We start from the raw sequence: 18,004 nt of genomic DNA on the forward strand, positions 1-18,004 counted from the left end.
AATTGTTCTTCATCCTTTTACCGGGCGAAACATCTGCGTTCTTTGCGATTTTGTATTATTTATGAATGTTCATTTGTTGTTCTTCTGGAGTTCTCCCGTAGAATAGTACATGGTTGAAATCGACAAAGTTGCGATTTGATGCCAATTTCACTTGTTGTGATAATGCGAGGTTCGCGTTTCGCTCGGTCAGGCCAACGACTGTTTCTACTGCAAGTTTAAATCGCCATGGCTTCACTTGAATTAAGTTTGTTCGTAGTAACTACCGATCACTGATGCAAGCTATCAGCTGAGCGACCAAAGTCATGGACGCTCTGCGCTAAGAAAATTTATTTCCTTCCAGAACGCTCAATCTATTTGCCTGATACGTCTGTGATCAGACTACGCCTCGTACAGCACAGTATCGTTAGCGGTGTAACGATCAAAACGCTTGTTGCAAGCAACATTCCCTATGTGTGTATTCCTTGGTTTTTTTGCCTCACTTCTAATCGGATTCGATTTTCTTCCCCCTCATTGTAGGAAGAACAAAACGAGGTCCAGGTAGACCAAGAATCACAGAGACTGTGGTGAGTAGCTAAACTCTTTTAGTCTTTAAAAGAAGTTTAGAGGGTTAAATCTGTGCTTTCTTATTCCAACACTCGCAAGATCTTATCAAAACTTGTTTTTCTCCTAAATGGGTCTATTGTTTGGATTCAAACTTGGAGCTTGGCTTCCTGTTTAATAACAACAACAATTCTCTGTTGGTTTTTAAAAGGAAGAAAATTAGTGGACATACTTTCGTGAACTAGGATAAAAGGGTGTAGTAAATTGAGTTTCACTATTTACTGTGACCTTCAGCGTATACATTATTAGAGCCTTGCTTTCTAACTGAAAAACAACTGCTAAGTGGTGGCATCTGTCATGTTAGGATTTTCATTTGACTGGTGTTCTACCCTCAGTTCTTTTTGCAGAATTTATCTCTGTCATATAACAATATTCAAGGTTCTGATAAAGTAATTTTTTCAAGCTCTCACTTTATGAGGTAGAATATTACATCAAACTGTAACCAAAAAAATTGTAACTTGTACCCTCCTAACCTAAAATATTAGACTACCATTCCATGAATTAGTCTGTGGAGATCACTAGAACTATGGTAATATTTTCTTTACCATTATCTAGCGTTCACTTTCAATGCCTGCAATTTTGACAACATCTCTTCAACTCTTTAAATTAAAGAAGAATAGTTTTATTTTTAGCCATATTTACAAGATGTAGATAATTTTCCTTCTTTCTTAACGACGAAGTTGTAATATTTTACACGTCCTTTTTATCATCTGTACTTGTAAATATTCCGTAATTCAGCCCATGGCGGCAAGGTGTTTATAATAAAGTATCTATCTATCTATCTAAAGTTGTCAGAATCTTTTACTCAAGATTGGAAAGTGTTTATTATTATTTCTACTTTTTTATTGGTCAGCTTGCAAGTAGATCTATCTTGGCGACTTTGTATTTAGTCTGTTTGTAGTTTAAGGTGAAGGGAAATAGGAAATATTTAGCAGGAAGTATTTAAAACCGTTTACTTGTGTCCACCTGAAACTTTTGATGACTTACTAGTCATTTCTCTTCCTACATACATGTAGGAAGGTTTTGTAAGTCTTGTTTGTAGAAAATGTCATTTTGTAGCAGAGGCAAGTAAATTCCATTAGACTTTCACTTTCTGTGAAGTGTTTCTTTTGATTGCAGTGCAGTGAATGTGATCATAACATTTCCAATTTGTTATGGTTGATGTTTTACTTTTGTACTCAAATTACTCTTAAAAGGTTCAGATGCATTTTCAGAATAGATTGGGGTGCAAGGTGTGTTATGGGTGTTTTGACTGTCATCCGTTAGTGTTAAAGGGTATTTGCTTCATGATTAGCATCATTTAGATTCTCATCAACAAAATGGCCAACTTTGTTAGTATTTTGTGTTTTCTTGGTATTTAAATTACAATGCAAACAGAATATGTTATTGGAGTAGTTAATACATGGACGTGACGCTTGAAGCTTGCCTATTAATGATGCTGTTTAACGTTTGTGGGTCATTTGAGATGTAGTGAGGTGGCACATAAATTGTTTACAGAAAGTCTTTGCCAGACCCAAAAGTATTTCTGTAGGCCACATATCTCAGGAATTCTTGATTTACTGTCTTATTTTCAAGCAAATAATAACATATGGACATATTAAATTCAACCAAAAGTCTAGTCTCCTGTTGTTTAGTGTCCCAGATCACAAGTGTATATTGAACAGGTTTAATGTTGTTGTAACCATGACTGCAAATATTTTTGGTAGAATTAGTCAGGTATTTGTTGTTTCTTTAACCTAAATAGCTAAAAAGATAGTTTACTAGTGTGATGTTGGAATTATTTTTCATAGTTTAAATTTTGATAGACTTGAACTAAGTGTAATGGTCTCACTGCATTCCTTGGAAGGTTCTTCACTGCATTTCCAACAGTGCTTTTAATTTCTACTTGTGCAGTATGTGGTTGTGTAGTAAGAATTTTGCTTTTGACTACAGTGTTTCCAGAATTGGGAAACAAAGGAGATAATATGGGAGTACACAACAGAACAAAAGCTGTGTGTTATTATGTGAACCATAACTTTTGTGTACAATATAGAAGTTTTGGTATGTGAAAAATTCAATATTTCTCTTTACTGTCTTCTATTTATTTTTACCATTGCAAGATATGTTGTTAAATTAATGAATGAATTAGATTTTATAATCAGCTCATGCCTTAGTCATGAACAATGTTACTAAAAATTTGGTGTCACATAATGCACTAACAAAAGTGTATATTTGAGCAATTTTAATTCATTTCTTGTCCTCTGCTTATCAGTTCTAATTTCACCACACAAGAGAAAACAAAAGAAAAAAATTGAAACTTAAATAGAAGGAATATGCTTTTGTTAGAGTTTACTGACAAATTTAGTCAGTAAAGATCATGTCATTCAAGGCAACTTTTTGCATTGGGTTGGTGAAGTTATCATTTCGGCTTCCTGTCGTGTTGTAAGATTTGTTAGTCTCTTGAAATTCTCCCTTATAGAAGCTATTTGTTGTTTTTGTAAAATAGTCAGGATGGTATATCTGTTATAGTGAGATGATATGTTCCAACTGATAACTTTGCCTTTTTCTTACAAAGATGTATGAGCTGTTCACTGAATATGGCAATGTGGAAAAATTCAGACAGTGCTATGTATCAATACTTTGACATTGATGGCCAAACCTTGAGTTGTCAACCTAAATAGCTGGCGGAACCCTGCTATGAAGTGAAGAGCAAAGCTTGACGAGTGTCAGCTCGTACTTGTATATATATTATATATATATATATAACACTAAGGTTGCATATGATATTTATTGTATTGTGTTCTTTGCTGTCCTGCAGCATTCCTTGAGTCCATATCCAAGTTCACCATTGACACCAGACTCAGAAGAAGGTTACATCTTGAGTATGAGAGAAGAAAGTAGATCAACAAGGGTGCGGAACAGACCAAAACCACAGCCTGCAAAGAAGACGAGGGTCAATGCACAGAGGTTTGTGATTCTTTTTGAAGTTGGATTTCTAGTTGTTAATTTGTAAATTGATTGGTTTTTATTAGTCTCAGTACATTTACCCATTAAACATTATTTGTGAAATTTAGAACTGCCTATTTTGGTTACACAGTTCTCGTTTTGATAAACTGCATGGCAGTTTCCTGAAAAAAAATATTTGGATCCAATATTACTGTGTCAAGCTCATAGCTAGAATTAAAATATTGTTTGGTTTGATATGGCATAGAGTATGCAATATGGCCAAAAATCTTTGTCTGATTTTTTTGGGGTTATTGGTCACATCATCTTTCAACCAAACAACACACGATGAAATAGAAGAAAACAAAACAAACAGCAAGAATACAGAGATAAAAAGCTAGAGGAATGTTTTTCTGGGGTACACTGTTTTACTCCTACAGAATTCTTTCAGCTACCTGTTTGTGATTTCAATTTTACACCTTGTTTGGAACACGCAAAAAATTGTTGTTAATACTATTTTGCTGGTATTTAGGTTAAAAGGTTTGGAAGTAACCTTTTAATGTGTGTGAAATGACCTTTGGGGAAATGATAAAGGGTCCTGTATTTAGTCTCTATAGCTATTGATTAAAGTTTTTTTTGTGGAATTTATATTTGATGATGTGGCATTTATTAGAGGGAAAATTAAATTGGATTTAGACATTATTTTCATTTCCAAATATAGAATCAATTATTTAATTGGATTAACTGTGATATTTTTGTTAAAGATTATGGCTGTTAATTAATTTTGCAGCTTCTTTAGTAAATGATTTAACTGGTTGAACACCATGGTTTGACAACTTAAGGGAAGAGTTAAGAAAAAAGGGGATTCCCATTGAATTTTAAGGGATCAAATGTTGTGGGTGAAATTAACTGACTTGACGCAGATGTCTGCTAATGTCATGCTTGAATGACTGTTTAATTGGTTTAAAGAGATTTTTAGTTAATTGGTGAAATTGAACCATGATTAATTGTTATGTAGGTGGTTGATTACCTAGAGTTTGATAATATTGGTTTATGTTGCTCATTGGACTCAGTCGGCCCTCAGCATTATAGTTTTAATGTGATAAATTTATCACTTGATCTTTGTGTTTTGTTTTCACTTAATGAACTTTTCTTTTTCTGTGAACTGTTCTATTTTCAGCAAGTTGAAATCTCCTATCAGAGCTTCACCAATTGGTTCCTGTACTGAAAGTAACCCAGGCTTGGACCATGAGAATATGATGGTGAGATATCTTGTAAAGTGCAATACACTTATGAATGCTGAATATGTAAACACCAAGGATGTTAATTAAAACTTGTTTATTCCTGAAATCTGATATGTTCCCCAATTCTCCTTCTCAGTTGCAAGCCATCTTATTGCACAGTGTAAATTGTTGAGGAAATTTGGTGTTATATTTTTCTGTAAAGATATAAATCTCTCCCTAAGATAATTGTTTATTTGGATCACCTGTCAGCGGAATAATGCATTAATATTGTAGGGGGGACTTTGTTGTTAACCGTGCAAGTTTAAGGGTTAGATGAACAGTATGTTCATACTCAGGCTACTATGAACAATTTTTCAGCTACATTTTGTTACATATTGTTTGAGTGTGGAATATTCTCTCTTCTTTCTCTACTTTTTTTGGGGTTTTATTGAGGGCTGGGCATGGGCAAATTGACCGTTTGTGAAGACGGTTTTGCCCACCTGGTTTGACAATCTGGAGGAAAGGTTATCATTCTTATAAAGAAGTTCAGTTCAAAAAGTTTTGCCCGCCTGTGAAAAACCATTTGCCCTCCTGCTGAAAACATTAATGAAACCCCTGCCTTCTCCTTCAACTGCATTTCTTGATGAACAGCCTGGATTAATTTACACGAGTTGTGTTGTTATTTTTCTGATCATTACAGGAGATGTCACCTTACTCTGTGCCTCTGGATGGGCAGTCATTGTATGATAATTTGACTCCGGATGACTTTGGAGTTGTAAAACGACCAACAGTGGACCCAGATGAAGAACTGTAAGCACTGACTTTCCTTTTTAACTGGTTTTGTTACCCTTTTAAGTAGCACTTACATTTAGCGAGTAATGAAAGAAAAATATCTTTTTATTACTAATTTGTTCATTTGCTGTTGTAAAACAAGGGGTGGAATAATCAATATTTTACACTCCATCTCCTTTATATTTTTCTTGTATTTACAATTTACATTTCACTATAATACCTGGCTTGCTTTGAAAGAAACTTTGAACAGAAACGGGTTTCAGCAAGGGCCTGGGCACCAGGCAAATTGACCAGTTGTGAGGAGGATTTTGCCCACCAAGTTTGACAATCTGGAGGAAAGTTTATCTTATAAAGAAGTGCATCTCAAAACATTTCGCCTACCTGTGAAAACCAGTTGCTGAAAACATTAATGAAACTCCTGCAGAAAGTAGCTAGCAGTACATAGGAAGTGTTTATGTACACTGTAAAAATAGCTGCATGTACAGTCAATAAAAGGTGCTCTATTATCCGACAGGATATTTTCCTACTCTAATTTGAAGTTCCTGTCAGGATTTTAGTCAGTGCATTATTATTTACACACCTGATGCTTTAACAGCAAAGCTGAGGTTTTTTAATTTCCTCATGGGTGTTCATATTCTTTTAATGAAAATGCTTGGGTGGAGTGAGCCTGATGATGTTTGTTTGTCCAGCTTGTTGCTTAAACATTTATGTTTTGAAAGACTTGGATGCCTTATGCAAACTTGATTTGTGTGGAGGTGCAAGTTTTTCAGGGAAGCCTCTTTTCTCTTGTGGTGTAAACTTATCCAAGGCAACAATTTGCACTGTAAGCAACTAAAGTTAAGCTTGCAGTACTTGGTCAGTGATGTTATGACCATGTGGGTGTCATAGGTTAAAAACGATTTAAGTCTAAATCATTTTATATATTTTCTATATTTTTTTTATCTAGGGAAATCATCACCATCATCTTAAAACCAGAAATCTAACTTTAAAAAGAGAAAGATTAAGATCAATATTATGAGTGACAAAAATCTTGGCACACTCCACCACTTTCAAATTTTTCCTTTTGTTTGGTAGCTGGCATTTATATCCCCCTTCATTCCCATTTTAATGTTGCCAGCTGTCAACAAAATGATCGATAATTTCTAGCAGTGTTGTTTTGGGCTAAAAGGGGGACTTTCAAGTAAGTTATTAGAGATGAATTAGAAGATTCTTGAGTGGACAGCTGTCAACCACCTACTAGGGGAGGCATGTTAAGTGCTTTTGCCACTCATTTTAGTTTGAGATCATTTTGACTGAAATTTTATTTTAACTTAGGCTACACAGCTTTTAGACATAGTTGGAATGAATTTAGGGTCAAAATGGATGGAAGGTTCTTTGATCGTTTTACTCCTAATATCTGACTCACAATTGTCCACTCCAGCTTCTATTTGTAACACTGACAGTCTTATCTCTCCAACCAAACTCTATTTTTCAACATTTTCATTTGTACAGGGCTAAAAACAAAACATGTTCATTCTGCAATTGTGGTGTGGAGAAACGCATGTTCCATGGCAAACTCCAGAGATATGCACCCACTCCAGGATTCAACCCTGTCAAAAAGCTCCAAAACAGACACAGACAGAACAGTGGCTGTGATCCTTTCAGAGACCGGTCATACTTAGATGCTTGTGACACAGGACAATTTGCCGAAGATCAACCAGAACCTCCACCTGTAGTAACTCGCCGTGGGCCTGGCAGACCACCTGGACGTGGACGACGGAAGGGAATTGTGGTTGTAGGGTTGCCATTAAGAACTGGTACCAATGACTTGACAATTGACAAGACTACATATGGGACTGTGAAGGAGAAAGAGTTGAGTGATGTGTTTGAAGAAGATGGTTACACCTGGGCCCATCACTGCTGTGCTGCATGGTCTGAAGGGGTCAGCCAGACAGATTCCTATGATTTAATCAATGTTGACAAGGCAGTTGTAAAAGCTATGTCTGAGGTATGTTGTTGAAAATTTTAAATTTCTTTGAGAACAAATCTTCTAAAATTATCTAGAGCTGGTCATAAAAACAAATTTCAATGTAGGCAGCAGCTTTTGACAATCATTGGGCCAATCTTTTTTGTTTCTCTTCTTTGTTAAGAGATTTTTGATTTGAATAAGTATTTAATTTGTATCTGGGATAAATGGGGTATTTCCGTGAAAACACATCTTCTGTTTAATTTTTTACCACTGAACTATGTTTTTAATTTGGTTCTGTGATCATTTTCCCTTTTCAGCGATGTGATCATTGCAATCGGTTTGGTGCAAGTGTCGTTTGTCAAATGCCGCGCTGTAGCAAGACTTATCACTATCCTTGTGCAGCAAGTAGTGGATCTTTTCAGGTTTGTCCAGATGAAGTACTTGTCTGCTGACATTTTCCTCAGAAATTCAATCTTCTCTTTTACTCATGCAGGGCTCGACACTAACTTTTCAACTTACTAGCCTATTGGCTAGTGACATCTTAGATGTTACAACAGTTTCAGTTTGTTTACTAGCCAAACTGGCTAGTGGAAATCGAAAAACGCTAGCCAAAACTGAATTTCTACTAGTCTGTGGCTAGTTGGCTACTGTTAGTGTCGAGCCCTGCTCATTATCATAAAGGGATTAACCGTATTATGAGAATTAAAAAGCTTCTGAATTGTTTCGGAAAGGCAACGAACTTAGGCACCTGTCTGGCATCACGCTTTCCAACAAATTTTCTTCTTAGAATTACAATTAGGATAAGATCAAAGCACAAATTAAGCTGTACTGTTGATTGTCATTCTTTCCCTCTTTATTTGGAACAAACAGACTTAGTCATAGAAGAATTCCCCTGTTGATTATGTTCAAGGCTTAACTGTTATCCTTTTCAAGAAGTTGGTCACTTTCATGTAAACAGAAAGCTGCCCTGACTCCTCTCTGTGTTCTCGCGTTTCTAATTGGTAAACTTTCTTTCTAAAACAGGACATTAAATCTATGACCATGTTATGCCCAGAGCATTTGGGAGATGCAGGTCGTCTTGGTAAGTAGTTAAAAAAAAAAACCGAGTGTGGATGTGGACCCTTTTTTGGTGTTCTTTATAACAACAGTATTACACAACTGAAGTAAATGTAGCTCACTTGTATATTTAATATGATTACAATGCTATTTACCTGCTCACCCATGAAACTATAGCTAAGTAGCCTAAAAGTTGATCAAAAAATATCTGGAATCATTATGATATTTTTGGCCAATAAAGTTGATATGAATGGTAGGTTCATGAAGTTATTTAATCGTTATGATTATTTGTCACGGCATTTAGAGTGCAAGAAGAATCAGGCCTATTAACATAGATCGTGATGATGATCGTGATGAATTTAGACAAAAAAAAAAATTGGGAGAAAGGTGATCAGAGTTAAATGGCAAAATGGTTCTCACAGGCTAACTACAATCAAAGGAATCTTAGAAAGAGAAGCCTGGAAAAAAATTAGGTTTCAAAGTGGTTTAGATCAGTGTCCCTTGGTTACTGGCTGGGTGTTACTACTAACTGAGTTGCAAACCCATCGTCTGGGAGCCAGGTAAATCTTAATGGTTTGTAATGAATCAGGATTATTTAGTAGTCATGAGGAAATTCTGAAACATTTGTCTTTGTTTTGATTTGATTTGTTTTGTTTTGTTTTGCAGCCGGTGGCGAAGCTGAATGCGTCCTCTGTGGGGATGCAAAGGATTTTTCAGAACAGATATTCTGCACAAGCTGTGGCCGTCATTATCATGGCCGGTGCTTGGATCCTTCTGTTGATTTGACTCCTCTAATAAGAATGGGCTGGCAGTGTCCAGATTGTAAAGTCTGTCAAGGTTGCAGGTGGGCAGATTTTCTTTTCTTGTTCAACAGTGAATGTTACTTCTTGTTATGTGTAAAACTTCTATAACAAACTTCCTTCCAAGATTTAAACGTCAACTCTCCCCACTGTCTGCTATTCATGTTTCGACTCAAACTTGAATTCTGGGAATGTTTTTTGTGAAATCAAACAACATTCCATTGTTGATATTTTTCTAATTCTTGTCATGTACTTCTTTGAATGTGTGTCCAGTTCATAACAATCAAAGCTCTTTACAAATTGGAATTCAGTGATCAGTCCCTTTTTCTATGTCTGTGTGGTAAATCTCTCATGCTTTGCACCTCAAGCAGGTTGTGTAACTGGGTTCTCTATATTGGAGCAATTTTTTTTTGTCAGATGTGGAGAATATTCTTTCCTTTCCCTATTTTCTTAAGGATAATTGTCATCTTAACCGAAATCTCCCTTCTTATTGAGTTATTTAATACATTAGGTTAGCCTCTTTTCGTAATCATAATATACTTGCTCTGTTTTATGCTTATTCTATTTACTGCATAGTGGTGTTTTGATTGTTAGTCCATCTATAGATAAATCCTGTACTTGTAAACTGTCCTTAGATCTCCCCGCCTCGATTAGTGCACAAGTTATTTGCAAGGAGAAACCAATGTACTTAGCTATATTTCTAATCTTAATTAAATTGTTGTTGTCATTGTTGTTGTTGTTAACCCATCGCACCCTAAAATCAGTCAGCACGTTCTCAAAACTCTTTTTGATATATTTATTTTGGTATCGACAAGGTGAATTTGTGTAATTTTCAAGAACTTCTTTAGCTGGCCACTATTTCCTACATTCTCTTAACCGTGATGTTTGATTGACTTGAGAATAGTACAAGGAGAAAGTAGACGCGACTCTCCCTCAGTACTTGCTGCCATGTCCTCATTACTGGGACACCATATAAGAAACTACATAATATATTTCTCCCTATCGTTCATTATATCTGTTGTCTTATGCCTTGAATTTTTTACACTGTTTATTTATATCAGTTCTGCTATTTGCAGGCAACCTGGTGATGACAATAGAATGTTAGTTTGTGACTTGTGTGACACTGGATATCATACATATTGTTTGGACCCTCCTATGAGCACCATACCCAAGACTGGCTGGAAGTGTGTGGTGAGTAACTAGGATGTTCTTTGCAGCCCTTGTAATGAACTACATGCAAGAATCGAGCTATGTGTTGAATAACAGGTTTCCTGGTAAATTGTTCTGGTCAATGGAAAATTGTTTGTGATAGGCTTTGCAAAGAAAGCATGTCAGAAGGGACATCTGCATGGGTAGAAGTTTGCTTAAGGCCATATTAAAACAGTGAGTAATAGAAAAGGATCCTGTTAAGGTGGTGACAGAGGAGGGCTGCTCCAAGGCAGGACAATGGCACCTTTAAAGATTTGGTAGGATGAAAAATCATGGGGCATACTTGTCTCACTGAACTGATGACAGTTTTTTTTAGCAAAATAAGTAAAAAATTTTTCAGCACACCCAGCCCCTTAGCCTCATGTTTTGGTCACAAGTGTCCTTGTCATTTCATCTACACTATAGCAAAATTCATCCTTGATAATTTTTCCCTTCACAAGTCTCGTGATTGACAAGAAAAAGAGGTTAATGTTTGAACAAGGGGACTTGTCACTGGAAGTCCTCTTAAACACGAAGGCGCGCTATATAAGGAGGTCTTCCCTGGGAAGAACTAGGCTCATTTGTCACTCCCCGTTGATGTGTGCGGGTCAAATTTAAATGCCGGTAGCCGAACAAATGGAGCTAATGAGATATCTATTGTTCACTTCCACCAGCATGGTGGCATGAGGTCACGTGCGAACCACCTACTTCGATCTCAAATTTACCGCCACAAATAAAGACAGTTTCCATTGGAGAAAGGAAATACAAATCTCAAATATTCTTGTATTGTGATGAAGACATAAAACAATTTTGAGGATTGCGCCCGCTTTTCACTGCTTTGGAGTAGCTTTAGCTCAAGCTGACTTGACTCTAAGAGTTCTACATCACACGACGGTTGATTGACAAATGGTCCAGTGGGACCTAAGGCTCCTTTTATAGCGCGCCTTCGTGTTTAAGGTAACCCTTCTGGTTTAGATACAGTGTTATCTCAGAAATTTGCAACTCAATTCATTTTTTCTTTCTTTAATAGGCTTGCCGTCGTTGTGAAGACTGCGGTTCAAATACTCCCGGAGGTGGTCCTACTTCTCGTTGGCATCATAATTTCTCAGTGTGTGATAGTTGCTATCAACAACGTAACAAAGGCCTCTTTTGTCCTTTGTGTGGGAGAGCTTACAGACAGTTCACTGATGTTGCCATGGTGCAGTGTTTCTCTTGTGAGAAGTGGATCCATGCAAGCTGTGACAACATTGATAAGGAAGAATATCAAAAGTATACTGCCAAGGAGTATCCATACTTCTGTCCGAGCTGCAAGCCAGAGAAGGGATCTTTACAGCTGTTGGTAAGTGGTATTCTGAGATCTGCTTCTGTTAGTTTTAAAACGCATAGCTCGTGTACTTTTCTGTTATGTTTGTTCTGGTCTATTATTTCTGCATTGATTAATGATTATTACTTAATGAGTTTCTTATTTCAGTCAGTTTCGTTCAAGCGCGTGCACCAGATATTGTATTTCATACTTCATTGCTGTAAGGTGCTGTCGGTACTACCAATTTCGTCTGCTATTAGCGAGTTACCTACAATCATTAGGAGCTAGACCAAATTTGAACCACATAAATTCAGCAACACAAATTCAGCTACAACCATCAATCATAACTACGCTATTTTCAATCTATACTTCACCCTTTTCATCTGTGATTTCATGCTGATCTTTTCATTTTCATTATGTAATTTTGATTATGTACCTCATTTAATTAAACTGTGATTTCTATTGTGTGTTTGAATTGTCTTCTCCGCTGTACTAGTAACCTTTAGAGGTTACAGCTTCTACTTCATGACAATTATTTTCAAAAATTAGAATTGTATGAAATCAGCGAAAATTCCATTGATGACCAAGTCTTCTTTGCCTTTCTTAGATTTTGTCTCTGTGTTAAATAATTCGTTTCCTGGATGGCTTTTTTTCCGTTTTTGCGAGCAACATTGTAAGGGGCATTGCATTACATTTTAAGCCAGGGAAGTGGACTAGAATAATCCAGATTGAATTTAGATATCATACTTTGTTAGTAAGTTCATCCATTCGGGTCCTGCTGTCTTAAAGACCAGAGAGCTTATAAGTCTGGTTCTCTGGAAGTTGGCAGTGGATTTCAAGAGTAGATTCTGTCAGTGTATCAGAGTGATTTGTTCCCTGGGGCCCCTTTCTCAAAAGATCAAGCAACTTAATGGACCGGAAGCCATGTTTTAAAATCAAAATTTAAAGGATAAGAAAGCAGGTTCGGGCACCCAAACCAGTCCTTTTTGTTTCTTTAGCTAATAGTTTTGTTGTATCATTTTCAAAAATTTTGAAATCCACATCTTGAATGAAAACAGAACAGCTTTATGGGCCCATTAAGTTACCAGGACTTTCGAGAAACGGGCCCCTGGCCTTGTAATCTGAACTAAATTGCTCTGTTCATTTTGTCTCAGGATAAGAATCATGGACTAGACCTAACATTTACCACACAGCATAACCATATGGACATAAACAACCTTGACTGCCCACCAGAAGAAGACAAGCGTACGCTTACAATAGCAGCAGGCCGCATGAGCCCTTGTAACATGGATAGTGACCTTCTTTTGGTTCCTCATCTGGATGATATAAGTGCACTACGTCATTTTGACCCTGTCCTGGATGTAACGGATACAGAAACCATTCCTATGCCAAACCTTGACAACATTGAACCCGAGAAATTGCAGCTAGGTGAAAAGTTGCCACTGGACGAGGAAATGGAAGTTGTTGTGAAGCCAGATCATGAGTTGGATTTACTGACACACTCAGGCGGTCTAGGAGAGCCGTGTTCTTTGCCATCACTTTCAGTAGCTAACCAGTTAATGGACAGACACCTCACTGTTCCAAAGGCTCCTGTACCCAACTACTATTCACCCCGAAACTCGTTGATAACACCTCCGAGGCTGTCAGGAAAGAGGAAGTTGTCCAGCAAAATCAGGGTTTGTTTATTTGCTACTTCGCGACAATTTATATAACATAAAGAAACTACTGTATTTTGCAATGTGAAAAACAAGATAAAACACAGCCAAGACCTTTCAATTTTTCATTCGTAATTTTCTTTTCAGCTGTATTATTTGTATCCCATGTGCATATATTGGGTTTCCTTTGATTAGACAGTAGGTAGTACAGCACAGTAACACAGGGTGATATGCAGTAAATGGTTTGAACCCGGGGGTAACATGTGAAGGTGTAGTCTGATCGTCCGGGTGAGTGTAGTCCTGAGAAGGACTGTTGTCGGTGGCAGTGACTGACGTTTCGACAACCTGTGCGGAAGTCATCATCAGAGTCAAGTGACTCTGATGACTCTGATGATGACTTCCGCACAGGTTGTCGAAACGTCAGTCACTGCCACCGACAACAGTCCTTCTCAGGACTACACTCACCCGGACGATCAGACTACACCTTCACAGGGTGATATGCTGGGATGTAGTTCTTTGAAGCTAGTGTCTTTTTTCTGGTTTAGGCCAAGTCAGGTGGAACTCCTGCAAGGAAGAAATCCAAAAATGGTAAACCAGGTCCAGGTCGTCCACCCAACAAGCTGAAGCACAAAGCAGCGCCACAAACATCACCTGGCAAAGAGAACATTGTAAGTTGCAAATCTGTGATTCAGCTTTATCTTGTGTTAGATGTTATGTGAAGTTGTAGATTGCAAACCTTACTTTCAGAGTCATTGTTAGCACTGTTGTGTTTCTTCAAATTGACAGTGTGTGTGTTTATCAATCTCCTACTTATGCAAGCCATTATTACTCTGCGTCATCTGAAATTGGTTTGCTTTTATTTAGACAAAAATGTAAGAATCCTTAAAAAAATACTATCTTTTGAGGGAAATTTTATGTCAGTTATCCTCTAATAAATTTTCATTAAAGCTGCGGTTTAACCACCCGGTTAGCTCAATTGGTAGAGTGCTGGACTGTTGTGCGGGAGGTCGTGAGTTCAAATCCGGCCGGAGCAACACTCAGGGTCTTTAATTAACTGAGAAGAAAGTGCTGCCTTTGTAATAATATCTGCAAATGGTTAGACTTTCTAGTCTTCTCGGATAGGGACGATAAATGGAGGTCCCGTCTTTTGCAGGGTTGAGGTAGGAGACGTTAATTTCCCACACACAAGATTACTGTGTGGTGGATGTCCTCACCGGGTGGGATGGGTGGGTAAAAAAAAGGGGTTAGGTGTCAATTGGAATGAAAGTTCTGTTCCTTTCTCCTGCCATTCCTGTGGCGAATCAATTAAACTCAAACTCAAACTGGGGTTGCCTCTGATCTTATTTAAAGTGGATCCTAACAAGAGACAACTCTTGCTTTGTAGTTAAGCCTGACCAAATTTTTTATTTTTTTATTGTTGTTTCATTGCCCTTCACTGCATGTAACTGTTGTACTCTTCATCTGCAGCCAAAGGCAGCAAATTCATTGCATCAGACCAGTAAGGAAGAAGAATCGGAGAGCCTACACACAACTCTTGTGCTGTTCTCAGCTGATGATGAATTCACCACAAAACAGGACATGTGCTTGTGCTGTGGAAGTTTTGGCAAGGGTCCAGAAGGGCAACTGATAATGTGCTCACAGTGTGGGCAGTCTTACCACCCCTACTGTGTTGGTGTTAAGGTAAGGAGAATTTGCAAAACAATCAAGAGCTTCTTGAGTTCAGGATCATTTCCTTTATTCTCAGGACCTTAATGTTTTGATTCAGGGGTGAGAGTGTTGGGAGAAATTAGATGCTTATCGTTCTTTGGGGTTGAAGAGTTAAGAGTTCATAGAGGCACACTTTTGATGTTGGTTTTGGTTGAGAGGGGGTCTTGTTACAAGTTTTGGGTTTATTTTGGTCCAGTCTTCCATCCAGTGTACAGTATACATGTACATGTAGCTTCAAAGCAGGCTCTTTATGAGGGCTTCAGCTCTAGCATTTCTTTTTCGTGGGAAAGTATGAACTCTTGAGCAGTGTGAGCCAGTGAGAAATCTGTGAGGGGCCTAGCACTAGTGCCAGACCCCCATCAAACCTCTCCCTGACTTATCTCAATTCTTCCAGAAGGCAGAGAAATGCATGTTCTGCAGAGCTAGTAATGAAAGCGTGCTTGCAGACTATATGCAGTATGGCAATCACTCACACATGGTTTCCTCAAGGGGTTGCTATAGAAATAAGTGCACTTGGATCAAGGTAAAAGAAGATAAAACAGTGCACATCAGCTACCTATTGTTGTATTACACAATATTGTTTAACAAGTATTTCTAAGAGAGCTTTGAAGATACGGAGAAATTGATAAGAGTTTGATCATACACAGGTCAACAAAGTAATCTTGACAAAAGGTTGGCGTTGCTTGGATTGCACTCTCTGTGAGGGCTGTGGAAAAGGAAGTGACGAGGCTCGTCTTCTACTCTGTGACAGCTGTGACATCTCGTATCACACCTATTGCCTTGACCCACCATTATGTCATGTTCCTCAGGGTGGATGGAAGTGCAAATGGTGAGTATTAGCAAAAAAAAAAAAAACTTGAAAGGCAATATTCTATATCAATTCTCTGTGCGGAAGTGTGAATTACATTTTTCCAGAAAGTCTGCAGGGAATGTTGTGGTCTGTTAACATTTTCGCTCCCACAGGTTGTTGGTGTATTTATTTTTTCTCAAAGTTTAATATGTGTAGAGTAGACTATTAAATGGAATTAAGAACGTTATGAACTAGGGAGAGTGCTTTTAACACAAAATGCTCAGCACTAGTTGACAAAGAAAGATAATGTTAATTGGTCATTAGAATTTGCTTTTGGATCTTGCTTAAAGAACTGTTGTATCTTTTAGGTGTGTGACCTGTTTTGACTGTGCAGCTACCACACCTGGAGTTGGTTGCCAGTGGATGTCAAATTACACTCAGTGTGGGCCTTGTGCTAGTAAAACAATCTGTCCTGTCTGCAAAATCAAGTACAACACCAATGACCTTATGATACAGTGTGCACATTGTGACAGGTACATGTAGATAATTTTCAATGTTCATACTTGACTTCAGGGAATTAGATGGTCTTGAGAATGCTATCACAAGTAGGAAGCACCTTTGATTACCCTGTTGTGTTACCTCCTGATCGATGTGTTTTATTTAGGCAATAGACAGCACTTTTAATGAGTTTACTGATGTAATAACCCACATGGGATGTTGGGAGAACACACACACACATAAAATTGTAAATCAAAGCTTTGAAAAATAATTACAGAAAGAAAGTCAATCCTTTGTGTGAGCTTATCACTATTTGCCATTTGATTTGTGTTTTAGTTTTGATGCCCCTGAGAAAGTTGCATTCTAGCTGACTTGAACATTCTTTGTTTCCTTCCACCAGGTGGCTTCATGGCTCATGTGACGGTCTTGTCAGTGAAGAAGAATTGGATAGGGCCGCAGAATATGGATATCACTGTTTGTATTGTCGTCCCAAAACCAAGCGTGCACTTGTCGGTGTCAGTGGTATGTCTTGTAGAACCTCATCTGCTTCCCAACCTTTCCTCACCTTCTTATCTTCTGCTGGAACTAACACTCTGCATGGTTAGTAATTTTCGTGCTGTGCACCCCTCAAAATGCCCTCCACAATGCACTAAGCAGAGACAACTGTCGCAAAGGCTTTACAAAAGGAGTGTACCACATTCAGTTTTTCAAGTGAACCCCGGAAGTTGTTCCTTGACATTTTGTTGGAGCGTTAGACAACATTAAACTGTTTACTATCTCGAGCAAGAACAGCCAGTTTTTTTTGTTGTGATGTCAGTCAACATTTATCGTAGGAAAGCATGAAACAGTCCTAATTTTGTTCTCACACATTTACTGCAAAAAGCAAAAACACAAACCTCTGTGTCAACAGAGTCCAGTACTTAATGCATTTGGACACCAAAATTTAGCTTTTTGATGACCCAAGTAAGGTAGTTGAACTCAATCTGAACTTGTTTTTTCCCTCTTTGTTTCTTTTAAGTTGCACAAGTCTTGATTTGAAGGGTGTTGAAGGAAATCTGTTCCTTGTTTATTCTGTTCTATTACTTACACCATCTGGTTCTCTCACTCACTGTGTCTTATTTCCTTTGCTGTTTTGTGTGGACATCTCTGTAATTAACTACTATTGATATTTATTACACGACTCGGGCAGTCAGAGGGCCAATAACTAAAATCAGCCAATCAAAATGCTCTATTGCTGGTCCAATATTCGCTCAGTATTGGACCGGGCACTGTCCCGAATGGTCCTGAATGATACCGCACTTGCGTCCCTTTGACCTTCAGTCGTATAATAAATCTCTTATTAACCAAGCTTGCTCGGGGCCATACTGGAAGAATAGTGGCCCTCCGTCTTTTTTGTACGGACCGAGCGCAGCGAGGTCCATACTGTCAAGACCTCGGGCCGATATTCTCCTAGTACGGCCCTCATGCTTGGTTAATAAGATATATATATTTTTGGCATGTTTGCTAAGGAGGCTATTGTGTG

At 37.9% G+C, this 18,004-nt stretch overlaps 1 protein-coding gene across 3 annotated transcripts in view; it reads left to right on the forward strand.

The window, feature by feature from the left end:
• Positions 1 to 18,004, forward strand: part of LOC111337076 (uncharacterized) — a 40,888-nt gene that overhangs the window by 1,174 nt on the left and 21,710 nt on the right. For 2 of the 3 annotated variants that reach the window (XM_088741799.1, XM_088741800.1), the window contains exons 2-17: positions 517 to 563; positions 3,398 to 3,546; positions 4,703 to 4,784; positions 5,446 to 5,555; positions 7,029 to 7,524; positions 7,803 to 7,907; positions 8,509 to 8,566; positions 9,208 to 9,385; positions 10,418 to 10,532; positions 11,560 to 11,868; positions 12,987 to 13,508; positions 14,033 to 14,155; positions 14,955 to 15,167; positions 15,842 to 16,023; positions 16,353 to 16,517; positions 16,883 to 17,082. In XM_088741799.1, the coding sequence (XP_088597925.1) occupies positions 517 to 563; positions 3,398 to 3,546; positions 4,703 to 4,784; positions 5,446 to 5,555; positions 7,029 to 7,524; positions 7,803 to 7,907; positions 8,509 to 8,566; positions 9,208 to 9,385; positions 10,418 to 10,532; positions 11,560 to 11,868; positions 12,987 to 13,508; positions 14,033 to 14,155; positions 14,955 to 15,167; positions 15,842 to 16,023; positions 16,353 to 16,517; positions 16,883 to 17,082 (3,054 nt within the window). The remainder of the gene's footprint in view (positions 1 to 516; positions 564 to 3,397; positions 3,547 to 4,702; positions 4,785 to 5,445; positions 5,556 to 7,028; positions 7,525 to 7,802; positions 7,908 to 8,508; positions 8,567 to 9,207; positions 9,386 to 10,417; positions 10,533 to 11,559; positions 11,869 to 12,986; positions 13,509 to 14,032; positions 14,156 to 14,954; positions 15,168 to 15,841; positions 16,024 to 16,352; positions 16,518 to 16,882; positions 17,083 to 18,004) is intronic. The other variant, XM_088741801.1, reaches the window with a different exon arrangement.

This window comes from Stylophora pistillata, chromosome 12 (assembly GCF_964205215.1).
Source record: "Stylophora pistillata chromosome 12, jaStyPist1.2, whole genome shotgun sequence".
Lineage (NCBI taxonomy): Eukaryota > Metazoa > Cnidaria > Anthozoa > Scleractinia > Pocilloporidae > Stylophora > Stylophora pistillata.